The 23,796-nt window shown below is 39.0% G+C and overlaps 1 protein-coding gene across 4 annotated transcripts in view; it reads right to left on the reverse strand.

Moving 5' to 3' along the window:
* Positions 1–470: 470 nt before the first annotated feature.
* Positions 471–23,796, reverse strand: part of GPAT3 (glycerol-3-phosphate acyltransferase 3) — a 78,537-nt gene continuing 55,211 nt past the window's right edge. For 2 of the 4 annotated variants that reach the window (XM_049885832.1, XM_049885828.1), the window contains exons 4-13: positions 19,582–19,656; positions 18,938–19,027; positions 12,512–12,605; positions 8,448–8,510; positions 8,251–8,366; positions 6,670–6,725; positions 6,047–6,132; positions 5,128–5,256; positions 4,133–4,212; positions 471–1,188 (exon numbers count right to left, since the gene is read on the reverse strand). In XM_049885832.1, the coding sequence (XP_049741789.1) occupies positions 1,077–1,188; positions 4,133–4,212; positions 5,128–5,256; positions 6,047–6,132; positions 6,670–6,725; positions 8,251–8,366; positions 8,448–8,510; positions 12,512–12,605; positions 18,938–19,027; positions 19,582–19,656 (901 nt within the window). In that variant the 3' untranslated portion in view covers positions 471–1,076. The remainder of the gene's footprint in view (positions 1,189–4,132; positions 4,213–5,127; positions 5,257–6,046; positions 6,133–6,669; positions 6,726–8,250; positions 8,367–8,447; positions 8,511–12,511; positions 12,606–18,937; positions 19,028–19,581; positions 19,657–23,796) is intronic. The other 2 variants (XM_049885831.1, XM_049885830.1) reach the window with 2 other exon arrangements.

A 23,796-nucleotide genomic window follows, 5' to 3' on the forward strand; every position in this document is an offset into this window, starting at 1 on the left:
TGCTATCAAACATTGCTTACGCTGTCTGAACCAGGAAATGCTTATTTCTCCCCTTAAAAATTTAAGGCTCAGTTTCCAAAAGGTAGTTTCATTACTTATTTTTCTGTTTAAGAGACTGGGAAAGTTCTGGAACAAACCATAAGGGGATGGTTGGGGGAAGGCAGTGCCACACACTCTCTCATTCATACTCCCACTGAAGATACTCAATGTGATTTATTATTAAAGCCTTCTCCAATTTGAAAATTGTTTGGTTACCAAAAAAAAAAAAAAAATCAGTAGATGGGAGGCAAACTAGGTATTGGCCTTTAGCATACAAACAAGGAGAACTAGTCGCTGTCTAAAATTGTTTATCATCAGTTGCCTTCTAAAATGTGTTTATTCATGAATTGCCTACATATAAATGCATACACACATACACACACATGCACACTTCAAGTCACTTTTCTTTGGTGAAGCTTACCAAACAGTACTTCTCTTCCAACATACTAGCAAAAAATATTTACATTTCCTTTCAGCTTTTGCATCAGATGGCCACAACATTGTCATTTACCCTAAATATAATCCTTCATTTTTCCTTTCAGCCTTGCAGTAGAATAGAACCATACCATGAACAGGTGTGTCATTCCACTGCTTATGGGATCTAAGAGAGTAAGGGGAACAGAGTGGGAAAACTAACTATGAAAAGCAAGTTTGGGTTTGGTTGCTTTTTTTTTTTTTTTTTTGAGAATTACAGTATTAGCGAGTTTCACACACTCTTTGGAAACACTTTTTCCTGTACAAATATTTCATTTAGTCAACAATGACTCATCATTTTACAAAAGGCAAAATCTATTTTAGCCCAGTAAACTCCCTTTCAATTCATGGGGCTAATGCTATAACAAGAACAACAAAAGCCAAAAAGGGCACCTGTTGGTTCTGCCTCAGCATAGAGAGGTAGAGACAATCATCCTGTAGAAAAAGATTAATGATAAAAAAAATAAAAAGAATAAAACAAAACAACCCCCTCCCCCCAAAAAAACCCACTGCATTTCTAAGGGCTAGTTCTAGGAAGCCCAGTTTTATCTACAGGGTGGTGTTCAGCCCAATTGAGAGTTGAGAGATCCATTGCCCGCAATCATCTTGCTATAATTCTTCTGCTGCTCTTCCTTAAAGATGTCTTTCACCTTTGCTCTCTTCAGCTCTCCGTCCCTGGAAATGAGAAAACAAACATATAAAAGATACTTCCCATCAGTGGTCTAAAAGTGCTACATATTAATACAGCCTGTGTGGCGCTATGACATTGAAAAGCAAAGAACACTGGATTTGGAGGCAGAACAACCCAAACTGGGTCTCTGCTCTGTGACTTTAAGGAAGTAACAATCTCTCTGAACCTTAGTTAAAATAATATCTCTGCTCAGTTTCTTTTTAGAAGTTAAGCCAGTTGCCATGGAGTCAATTCTAACTCATGGCGACCCCATGTACATCAGAGAGGAATTGTGCTCCATAGCATTCTCCATGGCTAATTTTTTGGAAATACATCCCCAGGCCTTTCTTTCAAGTTGCCTCTGGGTGGATTTGGTTAGCAGCCGAGCACGTTAACCATCTGTACCACCCAGGGGCTTGGTTTTAGAAGTTAAGACGATTGTATTCAATATTTGAACTTTTGTTAAAATTAAGATTGTTTACCTATAAGAAAGCAAAATGCTAATTTTTTCTCTAGCTAGTTTTACTGGGGGAGCCCTGGTGGTGCAGTGGTTAAGAGCTATGGCAAGCTACAGCTGCTAACAAAAAGGTCAGCAGTTTGAATCCACCACCCACTATTTGAAAATTTTACGGGGCAGTTCTACTCTGTCCTATAGGGTCACTATGAGTCGGAATTGACTTGAGGGCAATAGGTTTGGTTTTTGATTTTAGTCTTACTGGAAAGCCACATGGAAAAATTAAAACTATACACACAAGAAATGGGGGGGATAAATTCCTTAGAGATTAATGGATTTATCATTATTTAACTCTAATCATATCTCTCACAAGCATGTTTTTATTCAAAGCATTACATTTCAGGTGTTTATAATCTTCGTTATTCCAAAATAAAGTCAGAATTAAATATACAACAAACCATAAACTCCATTCAACCAGTAGTTAGTGCTATGTAAGCAGTATTCCTTAATTTAGAGCCTGCAAATCTTTGAACTTTCTCCAAGGTGGTGAAAACACAAACCTGCTTGGGTTGTGAGGGCTCTGCCTGCCTTTCCTTTTTTGGACTACAGAAGGAAACAATGAACTGGAAGAGCTAGGAGGAGACTGGACTACCACTAACCACTATCTCCCTCCAAATCTAAAGTTTCAGATTTTATCTCCTAGGGGAGGCGGACTGAGAACCTGCTTACTCTATACTGCACCTGTTTAACTGTAACCCAGTTAAGCATGAATGTTTACCAAGTGCTCTCTGATGATGATGACTAGGATCATAGGTTAGAAAGTGAACTCAATGCTATGAGGACACGATTGACCTATATACAGACACCTGCCTGTGACCACTGCAATGCTCTGGCCTCTAGAGTCAACTCCAAGGTACAGCCCACCAGTAAGTCCTCATCTTAAAATTTAATGACAAACTTCCCAGGAGGTCAGTTATGGGGAGCTTTCACGAAAGGAGGTTACAAATTGTGGATAACAACAACAACCAGTTGCCTCTAAGTTGATCACCTCTGACCTATGTGTGCCAGAGCAGACCTGCTCCACAGGGTTTTCTTGGTGCCTCTGGACGGGCTTGAGCCTCCAACCTTTTGTTTAGCAGCCAAGCACATTAACGGTTTGCACCACCTAGGAACTCCATAAATTGTGCTTAAACCTGAAACCCATTGCCCTCAAGTCGATTCCAGCTTATAGTTACGCTACCTTATAGTTACCCTATAGCAAAGTAGAACTGCCCCATAGGGTTTCCAAGGCTGCAATCTTTATGAAAGCAGACTACCACATCTTTCTCCCACAGAGTGGCTGATGAGTTCGAACAGCTGACCTTTTGGCTAGCCACTGCACCACCAGTTATGTCCCAGGAATTGTCCATAAAAGCCTCTCGTACCCAAATAATCTGCCTCTAAACAAATCATAGCGTTTCCATGAATTCTGAATCTCAAGAACTAAGGAAGTGAGTGAGAGATAAGGAGAAAAGCCTTTCTTCCTTTCTTGAGGTCCAGGACCAATGCAGGCAAAATGTTGAAGTTGTAGCAATGCTTATCTTTGAGCATCTTGACATCATTTTTATACGGTTCTCCTTTCCAAACACCCAACAGACCTCATGCTACTCTAAGCACTTCAACTGTCATTTGCCACCCCTAGAGACTTCAAAGGTACCCAGTTCCCCTTTTCAATAGTAACAGATCTTGGTACTTAAGAAGCAGCCAGTCTAAGTTTACACAATTAAGTTCTCATTTGATCCAGGAAAAAAGCAATCCAGACAAGTTAATGCATACCCAATGGATGAATGACAAATTTATCTAGAAGGGTAGGAACCTTTCCAGACACATTTAACTAGGCACATGGCCACCTGGAGCAAAGACTACATTCCCCAGGCTTTGCAGCTAGTTACTATCACTTGATTTGAGTCAGTCAATGGATATAAGTGGGGGTGGCATGTCCAACTTCCAGCACGTGCTCTTAAAGAGATAAGGGTGTCCTTCTTGCATGTAATAGGTAGAGTTGAGCCATCTTGGATCATGAAGTAGAAACACATGTTGAAGATAGTGGAGCAACACAGAATGCACTGTTAGACCAGCCTCAACTGCCTATGTTTAAGTAAGAGAGAGAAGCTTCTATCTTATTTAAGTCATTGCTATTTTGTGTAAGCCACTGTAACTTTCAGCTAACCCAAAAGCTAACTAGCACAATAAACCAGAACCAAAAACCAAACCTACTGCCACTGAGTCAATTCCAAGTCAAGGCAACCATAGCAACCCTATAGGACAGAACAGAATTGCCCTCTAGGGTTTCCAAGGAGCAGATGGTAGATTTGAACTGTGACCTTAGGATTAGCAGCCGAGCTCTTAACCACTGCACCACCAGGGCTCCAAATAGCACAATAGGTGGTATTATTAAAGGTGATTTTATTTTTAATTAAAAATAAAAGTGATAGTGCTTCTGAAAAATTTCTTACCAGGAAAGCTCAGTCAATCCTCCCTGTACAGCAATAGCAGACTTAACCCTGTTAGCAAACTGGACGGCATCTTCCCCTTCCTGCAAAATAAAATAAAATAAAATGACAAGTACATCCTGTGTATAGAGCTTTTAAATAATACATTAAAATGCCTTTTAATTGTTTGTATTTGTTTTAAAATACAAGATTCAAAATTTATTGCAAATATTTTATATTCCAGGTCAATCATAGCAAATATAATTTGTTCTATCAAGAAAATACAGCGCAGTATTGTTTAATCTTTTTATCACGTGCATTTTTTTTTTATGCTTTTTATTAATCTTGCCCAAGATATGGAAACCGTGGTGGTGTAGTGGTTAAGTGCTACAGCTGCTAACCAAAGGGTTGGCAGTTCAAATCCGCCAGGCGCTCCCTGGAAACTCTGCGGGGCAGTTCTACTCTGTCCTATAGGGTTGCTATGAGTCGGAGTCGACTCGATGGCACTGGGTTTGTTTTTTTTTTGTTTTGCCCAAGATAAAACATTCCAAAATATCTGTAGCTTCAGTGAATCAAGAGCAATTGTAAAAACTATTACGGAAAAGAGTTTCTGAATATAAAATGGCTTGACTTGAAGGGCACTAAGTATGTTACTGGAGTCCTTAGGAGGTGCAAACGGTTAACATGCTCAAGTTGCTAACCAAAAGGTTGGAGGTGTGAGTCTACCCAGAGGCACCCTCAAAGAAAGGCCTGGCAATCTATTTTTGAAAAAGCAGCCATTGAAAACCCCATGGAGCACAGTTCTAGTGTGACATACACGTAGTTGCCATGAGTCAGAATCAACTCAAGAGCAACTGGTAAACACATTTTTAAAAAATCAATCATTTCTGAGAAAGCAAGGAGGCAGTCCAACTTTAGCTGATGTGAAGAAGGAATATATTTATGTTTTCAGGTAAATGTTTCCTTGGCCTTTATCTGATAAAATAGCGCACAAAGACCTGCTGTCATTTCTGGAATACCTGTCTGGTCATGGGCGGCAGGTACCACACATCACAGACGATGCCCCAGCTGGTCATTATTCGAAGCAGATAGTTCACCATACTGTATTTACCACTGTTCCAAAAGACATCACCAAACTGAGGGTTATACTAAGAAAAAAAGAAAAGAAAATACGTCCCAGTTACAAACTACGAGGTGGCTTCTCTTATCCATGCCCATGTTTTCAAGATAGCAAGCCAAACATCTCTACTAGAGCCCAAGAAAAAGACACTACTTTGCTTGATAGAAATGATCCAAAAGCAAAATGAGCCAGCTAGCTACTCTCCCTACAACAGACTACTTTTGTAACTAGAGCTCCACAGCATTGGTCACAGCTGTCACAACAGGGTTATATATATGACTCCTGATATCTGTCTCCCCACTTAACTGGAAGGTCTATGAAAGTAGGCACCATGTCTGTTTTGCCTATCACTGTATCCTCAGCACTTAATGCAATGCCTGGCACATAGTCATACAGTACATATCTTTATCTGTCCATATACATATACACACATACATAAACCTGCTTGCCATCGAGTCGATTCAAACTCATAGCAATCCTATAGGATAGAGTAGAACTGCCCCATAGAGTTTCCTAGGAGCAGCTGGTAGGTTCAAACTGCTGACCTTTTGGTTAGCAGCCGAGCTTTTAACCACTATGCCACCAGGGCTCCGCATACTTATACACACACACATATATCTATAGAGAGACAAAGACAGAGAGAGGGAGAGAATGACAAGGCAAATGGGGTAAGATGTAAACAATTGATGAATCTGAGTAAAGCATACAGAAGTGTTCCTTATATTATTCTTGCAACTTCTAAGTTTGAAATTATAAAAAAAAATAAAAAGTTACCAAGATACTACTTGTTTTTATGAGACGTGGGGTATCCATTTTACCTTAATTGCAACCGGGTGTATGGTTCCTCCAATTTCAAAGCTTCCCTTTTTAAACATCATGACTGAAGTGTTGTTGATGCAAGTTCCTGAAGGGAATTGGGGGCAGGGAGGAAAGGAGGATATTTTTAAAGACAGTCATTTTTTAAACACATTTAAACAGGAATTATTTTGATATAAAATAATTTAAAATATTCAAATCATAACAAATTTACAGACATTTTGCTACCATTGCACAAACTGATACCTGTGTAAGTATATGTCTGACAGATCCAAGCAGGCCTAACAGCAAGCTCTTACTTTACTATCGAACACCCTAGAAGTATAGCTTCTTCATAAAAGGCCACAGTTTCTTTATTTAAAGTAAGGTCCCTTAAAAAGTTATGGACAATAACTTCATAGGTTCATTACCCAGAAATGACACCTAAGATTAAAAAATAATAAGATACAATGGCTTCCATCAAAAGAAAGTGGGGAATTAGCAGTCTAAGAAGGCCATGCCGCTCCTATAGGACGGCAGAGACCAGGACAAAAAATGCCAATTCTAGAACAATTCTATTCCTCATACACTTTTGGTGTTTGTTGTTGTTGTCAACGATGGGTTGGTAGGCAGCCCCCATTCTTACCTTCAGGAAAGATTAATATAGGCAGTTTCTTCTTATCAGCAATGTGTTCCCTTAGTCTGTGAAGAGAAATAAAAGATCAAAATCCTACCTTTGAAAACACAGGAGTCCTTTTGGTGTCCTTCATACACTATTATACTCCTACACTGCATACATTCTTCTAACCTATGTGACTACTCTTCATAAGTTACTGTAACTGTAAAGCCATAGGAAAAAAGAAATAAGATACAAGTAAAGGAAATGAACTCAAGTTGTTCTCTTTCTAAACAGGTGTAAGGATATCTGTGCTTTTTCAATTTCTCTAATTTCACAGTAAATAATTTTCAGCACCCCCTGCCTTCTCTGTAAAAAGAACACTAGATACACGGTCACATGACATGAGCTCTAGAGTCCCCATGGTCACATGACATGAGCTCTGGAGTCCCCATGGTCACATGACATGAGCTCTGGAGTCCCCATGTCCTAAGTTTTATGCCCTTATCCATGTATTTATATTTCTTCATCTGAAAAACAGGAATATAGATTGCTGGACCTGTCTCCCTTATGACTATTAATTATAAGAAGACTCTGTAAATGAGTCAGACAGAGTCTTCCTATGAAATATCCACCAGAAAGTTGAGAATTACTGAAACCCAGGCCTAGATCCCACACACCCTGCAGCCAGCACTGCGTTCCCAACTCTGCTCACTGGAAGCTAGTGAGGGCTGGGGCAGCAAGGTTTCAGTTCCCGGGTGGTGCAAATGGTTAATGCACTTGGCTGCTAACCAAAAGGTTGGACGTTCAAGTCTACCTAGAGGCACCTGGGAAGAAAGACCTGGTGATCTATTTCTGAAAAATCAGCCACTGAACACCCTATGGAGCACATTTCTACTCTAACACACATAGGATTGACATGGGTTGGAGTCAACTCAATGGCAACTGGTTCCAGAGGGGTTTCACAGCGGCCAGAGTGCCCCATTACTGAATAATCTCAGGATAAGCAACAGTTTTTCTAACTTTAAGCAGATTTCAACAAGTTCTTTCCATTTTACTCTTAAGAGCACGGGCACATTGTTTACAGAAGCAATAACCAGGGTGCTTTCAGTTAATGGTCTGAAACAAAGAAATGATTTCTCAGCAAAGGCTTCCGGTAACTCAGGTGTATCTCTACCCCATACCTCCAGAGGTTTCTTCTCTGTTCCAGAGAGCATTAGCTCTATCTGTCTCTAGCCGGATTTAAGTGATAACAGTCATTCAGCAAATACTTAATCAGCCATCTATTTACTCAGCAAATATTCATCAATTATAGAATATTCAAGGTAGTAATTTTTAACTTTGAAAATTCAGTGACTGGACTATACCTAAGTCACAGCAACACAGACTCATGGACCTTCTAATTCCATTGTATATTCCACTACGACTACGGAATTAAAATCTTTAAAACTCTAGCTAAGACAGAAAGAGTCAACCACAAATAGAGCTCTGTGTTTTAGTCTTGATCTTTAGATGCTGCTTTAGATGCTGCTCATCTCTTTTTGGCACAAAGAATGAGAGTAATGAGCTTTTATGCCACTCCAGTGGGTACCGACTAATCTCTCTGCTCACCTCTTAGTAACCAAGTGTCGATCCTTAATTTCCGAACGTTCAAACCAGATATGTGGACAAGCCTTGACCATTGCTCTCTGAATAATTCCCATTAGTCCACCATTAGCCTGGCCAACCTAGATGTACCATGAGAAAAAGAGAGAAATGTAAAGCCACAGCTATCCAAAAACAAAACAAAACAAAACATTTTTAAGTACCAGTAAGTTCCTATTCCCCATGGAGATGAGATCAGCTTTCTTCTCGTGGCTGTAGTTCTCAGGCTGTTCAAAAGACAAGAATGGTCAAACGTAAGCAAAAAGTGTTCTTGAGCAGCACCTTTGAGTTTTAAGCTATTTTGCTGCATTAGGTGTCTTCTGGAGTCCTGATGGCACAGTGGTTAAGAGCTTGGCTGCTAACCAAAAAAAGAAAAAAGGTCAGCAGTTCAAATCCACCAAGTGCTCCTTGGAAACCCTATGGGGCAGTTCTATTCTGTCCTATAGAGTCACTATGAGTCAGAATCAATTCAGTGGCAATAGGTTTCATTTTTGGTTTTAGCTATCTTTTTTTCTGAAAAGTAGAGGTCCTTTGACTTCACTCAAAATAAAAGAAATGTAAATTAAAACTATACTGAAATAACATTTCTCACCCATCAGATTGACAAATACTTAAAAGCTTGACAATACACTTTGTTGGCCTGGTTAAGGCAGTCTCATCCACTGCTCGAGGGGAGGAGCGTGAAAATGGTAGAACAACTCTGAAGGGAAACATGGCAATTTCTATCAAAAAAATTTCTATCAAAACTGCATACAAAACTCAAAGTATGTACATATATATTTATCCTTCAATCAAATAATCTCACTTCTAGGAATTTATCCTGAAGATATACCTCAAGCAATATGAAAATGCATATGCACGAGGTTATTAATTACAACATCATTTGTTATTACAAAATATTAGTAACTACCTGTATGTCCAAACAGAGGAAATTGGATGAATAAACCAGGGTACATCCACACCATGGAGTACTATATATCTGTGAAAAGGACACGGCTGATCTCTATGAATGATAAGGAGTGATTTCCAGGAGATATCGTTAAGCGAAAAAAGCAAATAGAAAAAGAACAAATATAGTATGCTACCTTTTGAGTAAGACAGAAGGAGAAATAATACACATGTATTTGTCGATCTGTAAAATAAAAAGCACAGAAAGGATAACCAGAAAACAACAAAGTTGGAAGGAATCCAGTAGAAAGGATACGAGAGAGAGTGACGTTTCTAAGAGTAGTCCATTTTTGTATGGTTTTGATATTGGGAAGCATGTTCATGTCCTACATACTCAAAAACTAAAACTAAGTCAACAAAGATGGAAATAAAAAACTGAAATCAAACTGAAATGAATCTAACTGTACTTCAAGTGGATAAAAGAACAACACTGACAGAGGAAGGAGGGAAAAAATTCAAGAAACTTATGAACGCAGGATTCAACCCTCCATCTTGGGTAGAGTGGCAAGAATTTCAAAAACTGAACTCTTTTCACTAGGTTTGCTTTTTGTAGTAAAACAGGTGAAGCAATTCTGACACCATATTAGATATATTGTAGGATTTAGCAAATGAGTAAGTATATGGATATCGTTGGGGAACAAGGTTTTCATTGTGAAAGAAGGGACATACAAATACGGAATAGGAAAAGTAAGAAAGAACTCTGAATTGGAAGTGCTGATGTGAACACAGATTTCTAATATAAATATTAGAAATAAATACTAAATATAAATATACATGAAGTGTAAATATTTTACCAAAAGTTATATATGTAGATAGAGCACAAATGGTAAAGCAAATGGATTGAAAATGTTAACAATAGGAAAATGTAGATAAAGGGGATATGGGTGTTATACATATAATTCCTTCAAGTTTGGAAATATTTCTAAATTCAAAAATAGAGCTCTTTGTTGTTGTGTACCAACTAGTTGATTCAGACTAACAGTGACCCTGGAGGACAGAGCAGCACTTCCCCCATAGGGTTTCCTAGGCTGTAATCTTTATGGGAACAGATGGCCAGGTTTTTTTCTCCTGCAGAGCCACTGGTGAGTTGGATTCGAACCTCAGACCTTTCTATTAGCAGCCGAGCTACTTAACTACCGCGCCACCAGGGAGCCTCATCTTTTGTTTATTAGAGAAAGAGGACTTTAGAAAAGTCACTGAAAAGAGATCTTTACTGTTCTTCAGATACGCAGTCTGTGTTTTTCCAAAAGAAGCCAGTTGGGACCTCTGGAGGCAGCGGTACGGTCTCCTCCCACTTCCGCACTGCACTGCACTGCCTCCGATTTAATCCAATTGGCTTTAGGTTTCTACCACTGAACCCAACAAAAAGTTTGCCGTTATTTTGCTTTTCCAAAATTTGGCTAATATTGTAATTGCTGTTATACATGATCAAAACTCATAGAAAATGCCAACAAATTTCTAAGACCCTCAGTCACACATGAGTTATCTCACCTCTTTGTCTGACCAGGACATAGCAGGAACATGGCCTGAGAAATGCAAAATCACGAAGAGGCAGGTTGGCTAAAATACAGGAGCCTCTGCTTCCTCATCTATAACAAAATCTCTGTCCTGACCTCATTGGACTGCGGGGACGGTCAAGTATAATGAATATGAAAGTGCTTGTCCACATAAATACAAGGATTATTTATTATATGCCTTACAAATACACACTCAGAACTGTGCTGTGGTCTAACAAGTGTTCCTAGCCTGAGAGTCCTGGATGGTTTTAGGAGGATCCATAAATACCTTGAAATTACAAGCAAAACTATGTTTGTATATAGATACACATGTATGTTCTTTTTCCTTAAAAAGGGTACATAACTGTCATCTAATTCCTAACCCAAAAAAGGTTAAGAAGGCTTGATCCCCAAAAGTCTTTCTATAGAGGTTGCCAAAGGGTCCTTAAACTCAGAAAGAGCTTCAGAGTTTAGAGAAATTTATGAATGTGTTAAAATGTGATTGTCCAATGTTATATATGTAAGCTTATATTTTTAGACAAATTAAAATATCTGGCATAAGTTGAAATTTTTACAAAGCAATTCAAAACGCCCACAATGATAGTATAACCTATGTATAGCCAAATACTGGCAGGTGCATCCCCAGTTGCCATGGAGTCGACTCCAACTCATGGCGACACCATGTGTGTCAGAGTAGAGTTGTGCTCCATAGGTTTTCCATTGCTGATTTTTCAGAAGTAGGTTCTTTTTTTTTTTTTAGGTTGCCAGACCTTTCTTCTGAGGCAATTCTGGGTGGACAAGAACCTTCAGTCTTTCAGTTAGCAGCTGAGAAGATTAACTGTTTGTACCACCCAAGGACCCCTCCCACCTCAGCAGACACTTAAACAATAATGGCTCTTTCTCTTTGAATCAGGGATCTCAGGAAAGCATGGCAGCCTATGACTACCAATCACTGAAGTTGGCAAGTGAAATAAAACCCATTTGCTATCCCTGAAGCCCAACCCACCACCATGAGAACATTACAAGAAGGTTCCCAGGGCCCCTCTCCCTTCATTCTATCCCACACACCTACTTAGGCACATTTACCACGAAAGGGAAAAGGACACAGATTAAACACCCAAATTTCCTTGCCACATAAAGGCTATACAGAAAATCTTGACAAATTCTTAAGTGCGCCAGAAAACGTGGATTTTAAAAACTGCCAGAATGTGGTTTTTATTCATCCCCATGAAAGGGCGTTTTGAAGCTTTTGCTTCATTGTGGGCTTTGCAGTTTGTTGCTGAGTTTTGTTTAGTTTTGGGGGATGTGGACAAGGACTGAAAAATGCAATGTGACACAAATATTTACTTTTCCTGCTTGACTCTTATTAAAAAACCATATATATATTTTTTAATTGTATATAACTACTCCCTGGAGGAAAAGAGAACTAACTGGCTTGCTGAGAAATGTGTACAGCTCTAAGGAGGAAGAGTTCAAAGTTGCAGAGTGTTAGCAGACATTGGCAGAGATGGTAGAGGCCACATGGAATCACCAACTTTAGAAAGTTCCATCAAGCTTAAATATGTCTATATTCAAGAAAGTTCATTTTTTACTACCCTAAATATAATGGCTATTTCCTTTTGCTTTTCTTGCATTATGCATTCCTCATGTAAACATATTACATAACTTACATAGCTACAACCCACTCATTTTCTAATACGAAATCAACTTTCTAATTTGTGTCAAAATAAAAGTTTGAGCAATCTAAAAAACACGAAACTACTTGAAATACGAGCTGCTCTTACCATAGTATAGCATCCATCCGTTGCCAAGATAAAAACATCTAGTGGAGAGGTATGGTTGGCAACACAAATGCCTCCCTTCTGGGGTCTGTACTGCCTGTAGATGCAAAAACGGCAACTACTAAACCTCGAAAAATGGCCACTATTTGCAGAATAGCATATACAGGCTCATCTCATTTTGTCTTAAAATAGTACATTAAAAAACAAAGTTTGCAAAACAGTTTGGCAGTTTCTCAAAAAGTTAAACAGTTACCATATGACCCAGCGATTCCACTCCTACATATATACCCAAGATGCTTTAAAGTTGGGACTCAAACGGACACCTGCACACCAACGTTCATGGCAGCATTAATCACAATAACCAAAAGGTGGAAACAACCCAAGCGTCCATCAACAGATGGGTAGATAACCAAAATGAGTTATAAACACACAATGACAATTACTCTGTCATAAAGAGAAATGAAGTTCCGATACATGTTATGACATAGATGAACCCTGAAAACATTATGCTAAGTAAAATAGGTCAGACATAAAAGGACAAATGCTGCATGATCCCACTTACATGAAATATCCAGAACAGGCAAATACAGAGAGACAAAAGTTTATTAGTGGTTACCAGGGACTGGGGGAAGTGGGAATGGAGAGTTAGTGTTTTAGGGGTACTAAGTTTCCATTTGGGGTGTTGAAAAAATTTAGATATAGTAGTGATGGTTGCACAACATGATGAATATCATTAATGTCACTGAATTGTACACCTGGTAATGGTTAAAATGGCAAATTTTTTCTTATATTTATTTTACCACAATAAAAATGTTTCTAAATAAAATAAAGTTTGGAAGTATAAATGCCCATCTTAAGAATGGTTACCTGTACGCAGTATGGTGGGAGTGGGTAACAGTTTAGGAGAAGGGGCCCATGACTTTCCCTTTATATATATTTGTGTTGTTTTCTTGTAATGATAATTTTTTCCTTTTATTATGAAAAAAAATTAAGTACTAGAATTAATTACAAAGATTCTATGTCTTTAGTAAGCAAACTCTGTAAATTGTAGGCTTCACTTATACACTGTTGCAGCCGTTTTTGAATGATCTTCAGCAAAATTTTGCTTGCGTGTGATACTAACGACATTGTTCTATAATTTCCACATTCGGTTGGATCGCCTTTCTTGGGAATAGGCATAAATATGGATCTCTTCCAGTCAGTTGGCCAGGAGGCTGTCTTCCATATTTCTTGGCATAGACAAGTGAGCACCTCCAGTGTTGCATATCTGTTTATTGAAACATCTCAATTGATATTCCATCAATTCCTGGAGCCTTGTTTTTCCCCAATGCCTTCAGAGCAGCTTGGACTTCTTCCTTCAGTACCATCGGTTCCTGATCATATGCCACCTGTTGAAACGGTTGAACATCGACTAATTCTTTTTGGTATAATGACTCTGTGTATTCCTTCCATCTTCTTTTGATGCTTCCTGCATTGTTTAATATTTTCCCCATAGAATCCTTCACTATTGCAACTCGGGGTTTGAATTTTTTCTTCAGCTCTTTCAGCTTGAGAAACGCTGAGCGTGTTCTTCCCTTTTGGTTTTCCATCTCCAGCTCTTTGCACATGTCATTATAATACTTTGTCTTCTCGAGGTGCCCTTTGAAGTCTTTTATTAGTTCTTCATCAATTCTTCCTTTTGCTTTAGGTGCTCGACGTTCGAGAACAAGTTTCAGAGTCCCCTCTGACGTCCATCTTTGTCTTTTCTTTCTTTCCTGTCTTTTCAATGGCCTCTTGCTTTCTTCATGGATGATGTCCTTGATGTCATTCCACAACTCATCTGGTCTTCGGTCACTAGTATTCAATGCGTCAAATCTATTCTTCAGATGGTCTCTAAATTCAGGCGGGATATACTCAAGGTCATATTTTGGCTCTCGTGGACTTGCTCTGATTTTCTTCAGTTTCAGCTTGAACTTGCATATGAGCAATTGATGGTCTGTCTGTTCCACAGTCGGCCCCAGGCCTTGTTCTGACTGACGATATTGAGCTCTTCCATCGTCTCTTTCCACAGATGTAGTCAATTTGATTTCTGTGTGTTCCATCTGGCGAGGTCCATGTGTATAGTCGCTGTTTATATTGGTGAAAGTAGGTATTGGCAAAGAAGAAGTCGTTGGTCTTGCAAAATTCTATCATTTGATCTCCGGCATTCTTTCTATCAACAAGGCCATATTTTCCAGCTAGTGATCCTTCTTTGTTTCCAACTTTTGCATTCCAATCCCCAGTAATTATCAATGCATCTTGACTGCATGTTCGATCAATTTCAGACTGCAGCTGCTGATAAAAATCTATTTCTTCATCTTTGGCCCTAGTGCTTGGTACGTAAATTTGAATAATAGTAGTATTAACTGGTCTTCCTTGTAGGCGTATGGATATTATCCTATCACTGACAGCGTTGTACTTCAGGATAGATCTTGAAACGTTCTTTTTGATGATGAATGCAACACCATTCCTCTTCGAGTTGTCGTTCCCAGCATAGTAGACTATATGATCGTCTGATTCAAAATGGCCAGTACCAGTCCATTTCAGCTCACTAATGCTTGGGATATAGATGTTTATGTGTTCCATTTCATTTTTGACAATTTCCAATTTTCCTAGATTCATACTTCATACATTCCAGGTTCAGATTATCAACGGATGTTTGCAGCTGTTTCTTCTCATTTTGAGTCATGCCACATCAGCAAATGAAGGTCCCAAAAGCTTAACTCCATCCATGTCATTAAGGTCAACTCTACTTTGAGTCTACCAGAATGCTCCTTAGAAGCAAGGATGGAGAGACTGCATCTTACATACTTTGGACATGTTGTCAGGAGGGATCAGTCCCTGGAGAAGGACATCATGCTTGGCAGAGTACAGGGTCAGCAGAAAAGAGGTAGGCCCTCAACAAGGTGGATTGACACAGTGGCTGCAACATGGGCTCAAGCATAACAACGATTGTGAGGATGTCTCAGGACCAGGCAGTGCTTTGTTCTGTTGTACATGGGCTTGCTATAAGTCAGAACCGACTTGACGGCACCTAGCAACAATAAGCTTCACTTCTTTTATCATAAGTGTTTTCATATCATTTCATTCTTCATAAGCACCACTTTCAATGGTTTCATTGTGGTCCCGGGAGTAAATTCACCATAGTTCTCTCTCTCCATCCTCCCCTAGCAGGGGAAGCTAACTTTTCCTGTCAAGGATCAGAGAGTTAATGTTTTACCTTTTGCAGGTCAGATGATCCCTGTCACAATTTATCAGCTCTGCTGTTGCAGCACATAGGCAGCCACAGATGATATGTAAATAAATGAACATGTCTCTGTTCCAACAAAACATTATTTAAAAACACAGGTGGCAGGCTATGGTTTAGTTTGCCAACACTGTCCTAGAGTTAAACCAAAAAAAAAAGAAAAAACCAAATCTACTGCCGTCGAGTCAATTCTGACTCATAAAGACCGTATAGGGCAGGGTAGAACTACCCCATAGGGTTTCCAAGGAGCAGTTGGTGGATTCAAACTGATGACCTTTAACCGAACTCTGAACCACTGCGCCATAGGGCTCCATCCTAGAGTTAGGCAAGTATTTAATACCAACGAAGCAAATTAGTTTTCTTTGGGCCTATACAAAGAAACGGAACCAAATGTAAAATGACTTTAGCATGTTTTCCTTAAAATTAGAAGTTACGAGCTTCTCTCTACATAATTAAAGTGCCTTTTCTGAAGGTGTCTCTTCTGATCACACCTCTACCAGAGCATTTTCTTCTATTCCTCATTCTAAAACTCACAGCACAACCACAAATTCATATAATTTTAGAATTTTAAGGGTCCTTGGGTCCTTGTATTTTTTTGTATATTAGGTTGCAGTTAGCTACCATCAAGTTGGCCCCTTGACTCATGGCAACCCCATGAGTAACAGGACAAAATGCTGCCCACTTCTGTGCCATCCCCATGATTGGTTGTAGATCAGACTGTCATGATCCACAGGGTTTTCACTGGCCGATTTTTGTTAGTAGATCACCAAGCCTTTCATCAATGTCCATCTTAGTCTGGAAGCTCCACTAAAACCTATTCAGCATCATAGCGACACACAGCCCTCCACTGACAGACAGATGGGTGATGGCTGCACATAAGGCGCACTGGCCAGGAATCAAACTCACTGAGCCACTGCTGCTCCTCTGTGTACCTGACAGTCCAAGTCAAAGCCGAATGCTAAAATGTTTCCCTTCTGCTAATGAGACATGAAGCCCTAATCAGTTAAAAAACAAAAACTTATCTTAGAACTGTTAAAACAATGATGTAAACAATGTTAAAAAAAATGTGATTGAGTTAACAGAAAAGTTAACTCAATCAAAATCAGTTTCACTTAGCTGATAACTTTACTTAGATACATTTAATCTTTATGATTGGAGGCGCGGGAAGCAGAACATGGTATTTTGTTTTAAGGCTCAGTGATGGCCTTTTAGAGTTGGCAGGTCTGAGACTAGTGCAAAATTATAAGTTTTGCTTTATGAAAACAGAGAAAGTTCTCTCACCCACAACACTGAAGGTCATCTTATTAAATGTTACATATGATCATAAACATACTTATAATTTTAATGACTATTAATGCCTATAGCTATGCCCTAATCTATAACTAATCTTTAGAAGCAACTTGTTTAGTTTCACATAATATACTTATAGGTGATCAGGCTCACTGAAACACCTGAAACTTATTCTTCTGGAAAACAGGATTAATGAACACGTCCTGTTTCCAAGACTCCAGAGGTTTTATGATGCTGGCTCGCTGACCTTGTGATTATCTTAGCAAAGTTTGTATTTAACCTTTGATAATGTGTGAGCACATACTGCTGTCTTATAAGGTTTATGTATTCTGACATAATAGTCAACCAATCAAAATTTTTTGTTCAAAGTTCCTGATAAAATTGTATATAAAAACTTTGAAAATCTTAATTAATTGGAGCACTGATTTACTTGCCAAGTGATGTGCTGCCACATTTGCAAATTAGACTATTAAATATGCATGTATGTACTGTCGAGTCGACTCTAATTCATAGTGACCCAACAGGACAGAGGAAACCCATGTTTTCTTAAGCTGTAATCTTCATGGGAGCAGATTGCCAGGTCTTTTCTCCCGTGGAGCCGCTGGTGGCTTTGAACTGCCCACCTTTCGGTTAGTAGCCCAGTGCCAAATCATTGTGCCACCAGGGCTCCTTTTAAACATGCACAGCAATCTGTCAATGGTCTTCTGAGTTGCTTATATTTGACCCTAGAACCAGGCCTCCAGACTCCAAGTCTAGTCTTCTTTCCACCCTGCAGGCCTGTCAAGTTCATCATTTTTAAATCAGACAGACCTGGTCCAAAACCTGACTCTGCCACTCACTCACTATAGTGGGTTGCACTGCGTCCCCCACAAAAGATACATTCAAGTCCTAACCCCTGGATCCTAAGAATGTGGCCTTGATAAGAAATAGGGCCATGGCAGATGGAATAAAGTTAAAATGAGGTCACATGGATTAGGATGAGTCCTAAATCCAACTACCGTGTCTTTCTAAGAGGCAGGAAAGGGAGACTTGGATACAGGAACACAGAACAGACACAGGGATGAAGGCCAGGTAAAGATGGAGCCAGAGATTGGAGTGATGCAACTACAAGCCAAGGAAGGCTAATGATTGCCAGGAGCCATCAGAAGCTGGAAGAGTCAAAGGATTCTTCTTCAGGGCCTTTGGAGGAAGCAAGACTTCAGATTTCTTATCTCCAAAACTGTCAGAGAATAAATTTCCATTGTTTTATGACACCCAGTTTGTGGTCCTTTGTTATAGCATCCCAGGAAACTAATTCTATGTGATCTTGAACAACACAACCCAGAGCTTCCATTTCTTCAACTGTAAAATGGGACCAAAGCACCCATCATGAGGATAATAAATAAGAAGTGCAGAACCTGGGCTACATACATAAATGCCCAATAATTTAGTGCTTTTGAATGCTTATCATTATGTTCCTTGGAGTTCCTGGGTGGTGCAGATGGCTAACATACTCTGCTGGTAACCAAAAGGCAGGAGGTTCAAATCCACCCACAGGCACCTCAGAAGAAAGGCCTGGTGATCTACTTCTAAAAATCAGCCATTGCAATCCTACGGAGCGCAGTTCTACTCTGATACACAAAGGGTCGCCACGAGTCGGAATCGACTCAATGGCAACTGGTTTGGGTTTATTATGTTCCCTCTGCAAATGAAGTGCACATTATAAAGTATTTTTGTACGTTGTTAACATCTGTGATACTCTAAGAAGGAGGAATAAACACACTGAAAATGCCTTAATCCACCTGCGTCCTCCCCACCCCCTTCCAAGGCTCTGCTATCAATCATACAGTGGATGTACCTAAAGGAAACCACGCTGGAGGCCAGCAGGCACTCACCTCTTATGGTAACGAATGACTCCAGAAAGGGCTCGCACACAGATCCGGCAGCAGGTCAGGTGGACCAGTTCACTCAGCCAGTTTTTGAAACTGAAGGAAAAAGAAAACATTTTATTGTACAGTTCTGGGCACATTTAAGAAACAATACATTAAACAATACGCTGTACCCCATCACAGCAACAGGCTGTGTTCTGAGACACACCCACAGTTCAATTCTAGTGTCCTGGAAGCATTTAATATTAAATGGCCAAAGTTCACCAAGAGAACTGGACAAAACTCTAATGGAAAGTAGCTCCCACCCTGCTAAACGCATTATGATAAATTCCTGACGAAGTTAAGCAGAAGCTTCTCTGGTCTCAGCCTTATGAACCTGCCAATACTACAAGACTCTCACTTTCCCTTGGGCTCCTCGGCCCTTTTTTTTTTTTCTTCATTTCTCCTTTAAAAAAACCAACCTCTTTCCATTTATATGAAAGTATGACAAAAAATCAAATAAACACTATGAAGGTGAAGTGAGCAGGATTCTAATAAGTGAGTTGAGACCATAAATGTAACATTATACGTAGTAATCGGACAAACGGGCTCTTCTTTGACACAGTAAAAGGACAATCTTATTTATGTCTCGATGGAAAGAAACATTTCACCTGCTATCTGGCAGTTGCCCAACCAGTGTAGTTCCTATAACGAGAAAACTAACCCCAATGAAAGCCAAGGTTACCCTGAAAAAGAAAAGAAAAAGTAATGCAAAAGTTAGTTGTACAGTAAGGAAAAATGAAATAACCCAAAAGTTCAGAAATAAGGAAAGAGTAAATAGATTGTGGAACATCCACGCTATGGAATACGATGCTGCCAGCCCAAGTATCGGGTAAATCACAGACTCACTGGTGCAGTGATTAAGTGCTCGGCTGCTAACTGAAAGGTTGGAGGTTCGAACCCACCAGTTGCTGCCACTGCTCGAAAGAAAGATGTGGCAGTCTGCTTCCGTAAAGATTTACGGCCTTGGAAACCCTATGGGGCAGTTCTACTCTGTCCTACAGGATCTCTATGAGTCGGAATCGATGCAATGGCAGTAGATTTTTTGGGTTTTACAGGTAATGTCGTGGAAGAATGTTCCTTAATACATTTTGAGAGGCATAAGCAAAGCAAGTTTCAGAATAACAGAGAGTATGATCCCATTTTCAAAATAATAACAAACATGTATGTACAGTACATGTAGAGAAAGGGCCTGAAAGTTTGTCTGCAAAACTGTCAAGTTCAGTCTATGTAATCTTCAGAGGGTAAAGAATGATAGTGAAGGAAATAAAATAAAAAGTCTTTCCCTTCTGCTCCTGTGGACTATTTTAATTTCTTTACAATATTCAATATTAATTTCTTTTATAACATAAGAAAAAAATTATATTCTAAAAAGGAATAAGTTTAGGCTGAAAGTACATATTTTATTATCTTGTTCTATAGTCTTTGGTGTGGTGTAGTATGGTTATAAAAGGCAATGCTTGTAAAAGTCTGAAAATAACTTGCTTTTCTTCATTTATTAATGAGGGGATAAAGGGATAAAAATTAAAATTTTTCTCAAAGGAATTTAAAATTTGCAGTAAATTTCAAGAGAGTTATACTTAAAGGTGCTTTCATAGTAAGAATCCCAAAATATATCACCGTGTAGGACATCATTTAATGCAATTCCTTTTTTATTATGCTTCAAGATAACTCAGGAGTTTGTCAATAAGGTAACCGACAATACTTCTCCATAGAGATGCTTTCTAATTTTTGAAGTATTTTAATACACACTTAAATGATTTTTCAAAAAGATAACAGTTGTTTTTAGAAACAAAATTACTTAAAAAAGAAAAAGTTAAAATTTAAAATCTGTAGAAATAAATAGAATTTGGTTAAAAAAGGAGAAGAAAATCATTAGTTGAATCACATTTCACAGACAAGATTTTTTTGAAACATTTTACTTCGTAAAATGGAAGGAAACAGAAATTAGCTCATTGCCCTCTCAAATCAAACCAGAGGCCTATCTGTATCTTCCTAGTTTTCTGAGGGGTGTTACCATATTTTGTGGAACGGCCGAGGTTTTCAATACACCTGGCTAAAACGAACAGCCACTGCAGTGTCAGAAGGACTCTTTGTGTTTGGGGACACTACTTGAAATAATGCCAGGAACAGGGGCCATTGTCAAGCTGGTCTACTCCTAACATGTAACCATCTTTACCTCTTTGCCAGACATTTGGAGCAGTTTATCTTAGCCAATCCCCCATTTTTACATTAGATTATGATAAAACAGTAGCTAACATTCTGCGTCAGGCAATATTTTAAGTGCTTTTTAAATTTAATTCATTTAATTGTCCCAAAAACTCTATGAGACATAAATATTACCATTCTCATTCTACAGATAGGGAAATTGAGACATATAAAGGTTAAATAACTTACCCAAGGTTACACAGCCAATAAACAGCAGAGCTGGGATTTGAACCCTGATGAGCTGGTTCCAGAATCCATGCTCCTAACTATCTCATTATACTGCCTCTCAGTAGATTAGTATCATTTTACATAGTAGTTTAGTATTATTTCATATTGGAGAATAGCTTAAAGAAGTGAGCTCAATCTTCAGGAAAACCCCATCAATAAAACATCTGAGCATGCACCCCCAATGCATTTGGGAACATATATATATTAATGTACTGATATCAAGTATATTATAAAACACTCACAACATGAAGAATAAAGATGCAAAAACATTTTATAAATATAAATAATATTATTTTCTATAAATTAGTATTTTAAAATTACATACTTTAATGTTAAAAAGAACTTTTGCCCTCACTTAAAATGTAATTAATATTTTTAGTAACAGGAAAGCTTTTTGAATATGCTTCCTTAGAAATACCTTGCTACGGTGTTAAACTTATAAGTCTTGGTTTAACACCCTCTGAAGCAATTTGAAGGTCAGATAATGTTTTCTTCAGGTGCAGTAATTTCATGTCAGTCAGAAAGGCCTGGCAATCTGCTCCCATAAAAATTAAAACTCATTGCCATCGAGTCAATTCCGACTCACAGTGACCCCCTAATCTTTACGGGAGCAGTCCTTTTTCTCCTGAAGTGGGTTCAAACCTCCGACCTTTTGGTTATCAGTCAAGTGCTTAACCACTGCACCACCAGGGATCCTCTGTAAAAACTACAGCCTAAAAAACCCTATGGGGCCGTTCTACTCTGTCACATGGGATCACTGTGAAATCAACTCAACAGCACCTAATAACAACACAACAACGCTCCTCAATCTCATACCTGAATTATGCAGAGGTTTTCAAATATTTTGTCACCTTCCCTAAGGAGAATCCCTTGTTCCTACACATTAAATCAGAAGAGGTTGCATTTTAACATGTTTAACAACTGGGTTCGAAACTACTGAAACTTTTTATTTGCTGGATTAACAAACAGACCGGAACTTTCTACTTCCCAGTTTCAGTGAGCCAGCTATGAGAGTTCTCATAGGTGACACAAAAAACACAATCTGTTTTTTCAGAGCTTTATTGACCATATAATTCAGTAGACTGTGTAATTCGCCCATTTAAAGTGTACAACTCAATGCGGTTAGAGTTATTCAGCCCTCACCAGCGTCAATTTTAGCACCATCTATATTTTGAATTTTTTTTTTTATATTTTGAAATGCTCACTTGGTAGCAACTGCTTCTTTTACTCTTTTGTTTTCCTTTTCTTTTTACTTTCTCACTGAAGAGTGTGTACTAGGAGCAGAAGTCCCGATTCTGTCATTTTCTTCTTGTTCTTGGATGTTTGATTACTGGGATTATCTCTGTAAGAATGTTTTATGTCACTTACCTATTTTGTGAACATTAGTTAGAACTAGATAATTAGAATCATAACACCGTTTTCTGGACCCCCACAGTGTGATGAAAACTAACCAACAGCAAATGACGGTACCTCAAGCACTCCGTGTTGCAGAATTCTCACTCTTCCCTCAGCTGCCTGACTCATGACCATGTGAGGATACAAGAGCTAATCCAGATATAAAACTTCACTAAAGTTTAATTTTTTTTTTAGCTATAAAAGTAGAATAGCTACCAACCAACCAGCCAAGTTGAGTCGTTTCCAATTCATAGTGACCCTCCTATAGGACAGAGTAGAACTGCCCCACAGAGTTTTCAAGGAGTGCTTGGTGGATTCGAACTGCCAGCCTTTTGGTTAGCAGCCGTAACTCTTAACTGATACAACACCAGGGTTTCCAAAAGAATAACTAGAATAACTATTCCAATAGAATAACTAGAAGCTTCTAACAAACAAGCCTTAGTATTTTCTTTCTGAGTGCCAATGGATAGCCTTGAACTTCCCCAGGGTACATGAACCCCACTTAGGGACACTGGCTTAAGATTCAAGCAAAAGTACATGTGAAACTCTGAATTTCACTTTGCTAATACAGCTGAGGAAACTCTGGTGGCATAGTGGTTAAGTGCTACAGCTGCTAACCAAAGGGGTCGGCAGTTCGAATCTGCCAGGCGCTCCTTGGAAACTCTATGGGGCAGTTCTACTCTGTCCTATAGGGTCGCTATGAGTTGAATTCGACTTGACGGCACTGGGTTTGGTTTTGCTTTTTGGGGTTGCCGCCTCATCAGGAGGTACTCATACCTTGAAAGCAGAAGGGGACCCAAGTGGGCAAGTTTTAACAAAAGAGTGAGCAATCATCATCAAAGTGGACAGGAACAAACTCACTCTTCTCAAACAGCTCTCTCCCATGTGGTAACCTGTCGCAGGAATTCTCTCTTTCGCCATGAGTCAGAATCGACTCCACAGTAACTAACAGCAACAACGACGCGAGGCTGTGAACCGGTACAGACCAGCAAAGC

This window comes from Elephas maximus, chromosome 5 (assembly GCF_024166365.1).
Source record: "Elephas maximus indicus isolate mEleMax1 chromosome 5, mEleMax1 primary haplotype, whole genome shotgun sequence".
Classification (NCBI taxonomy): Eukaryota; Metazoa; Chordata; class Mammalia; order Proboscidea; family Elephantidae; genus Elephas; species Elephas maximus.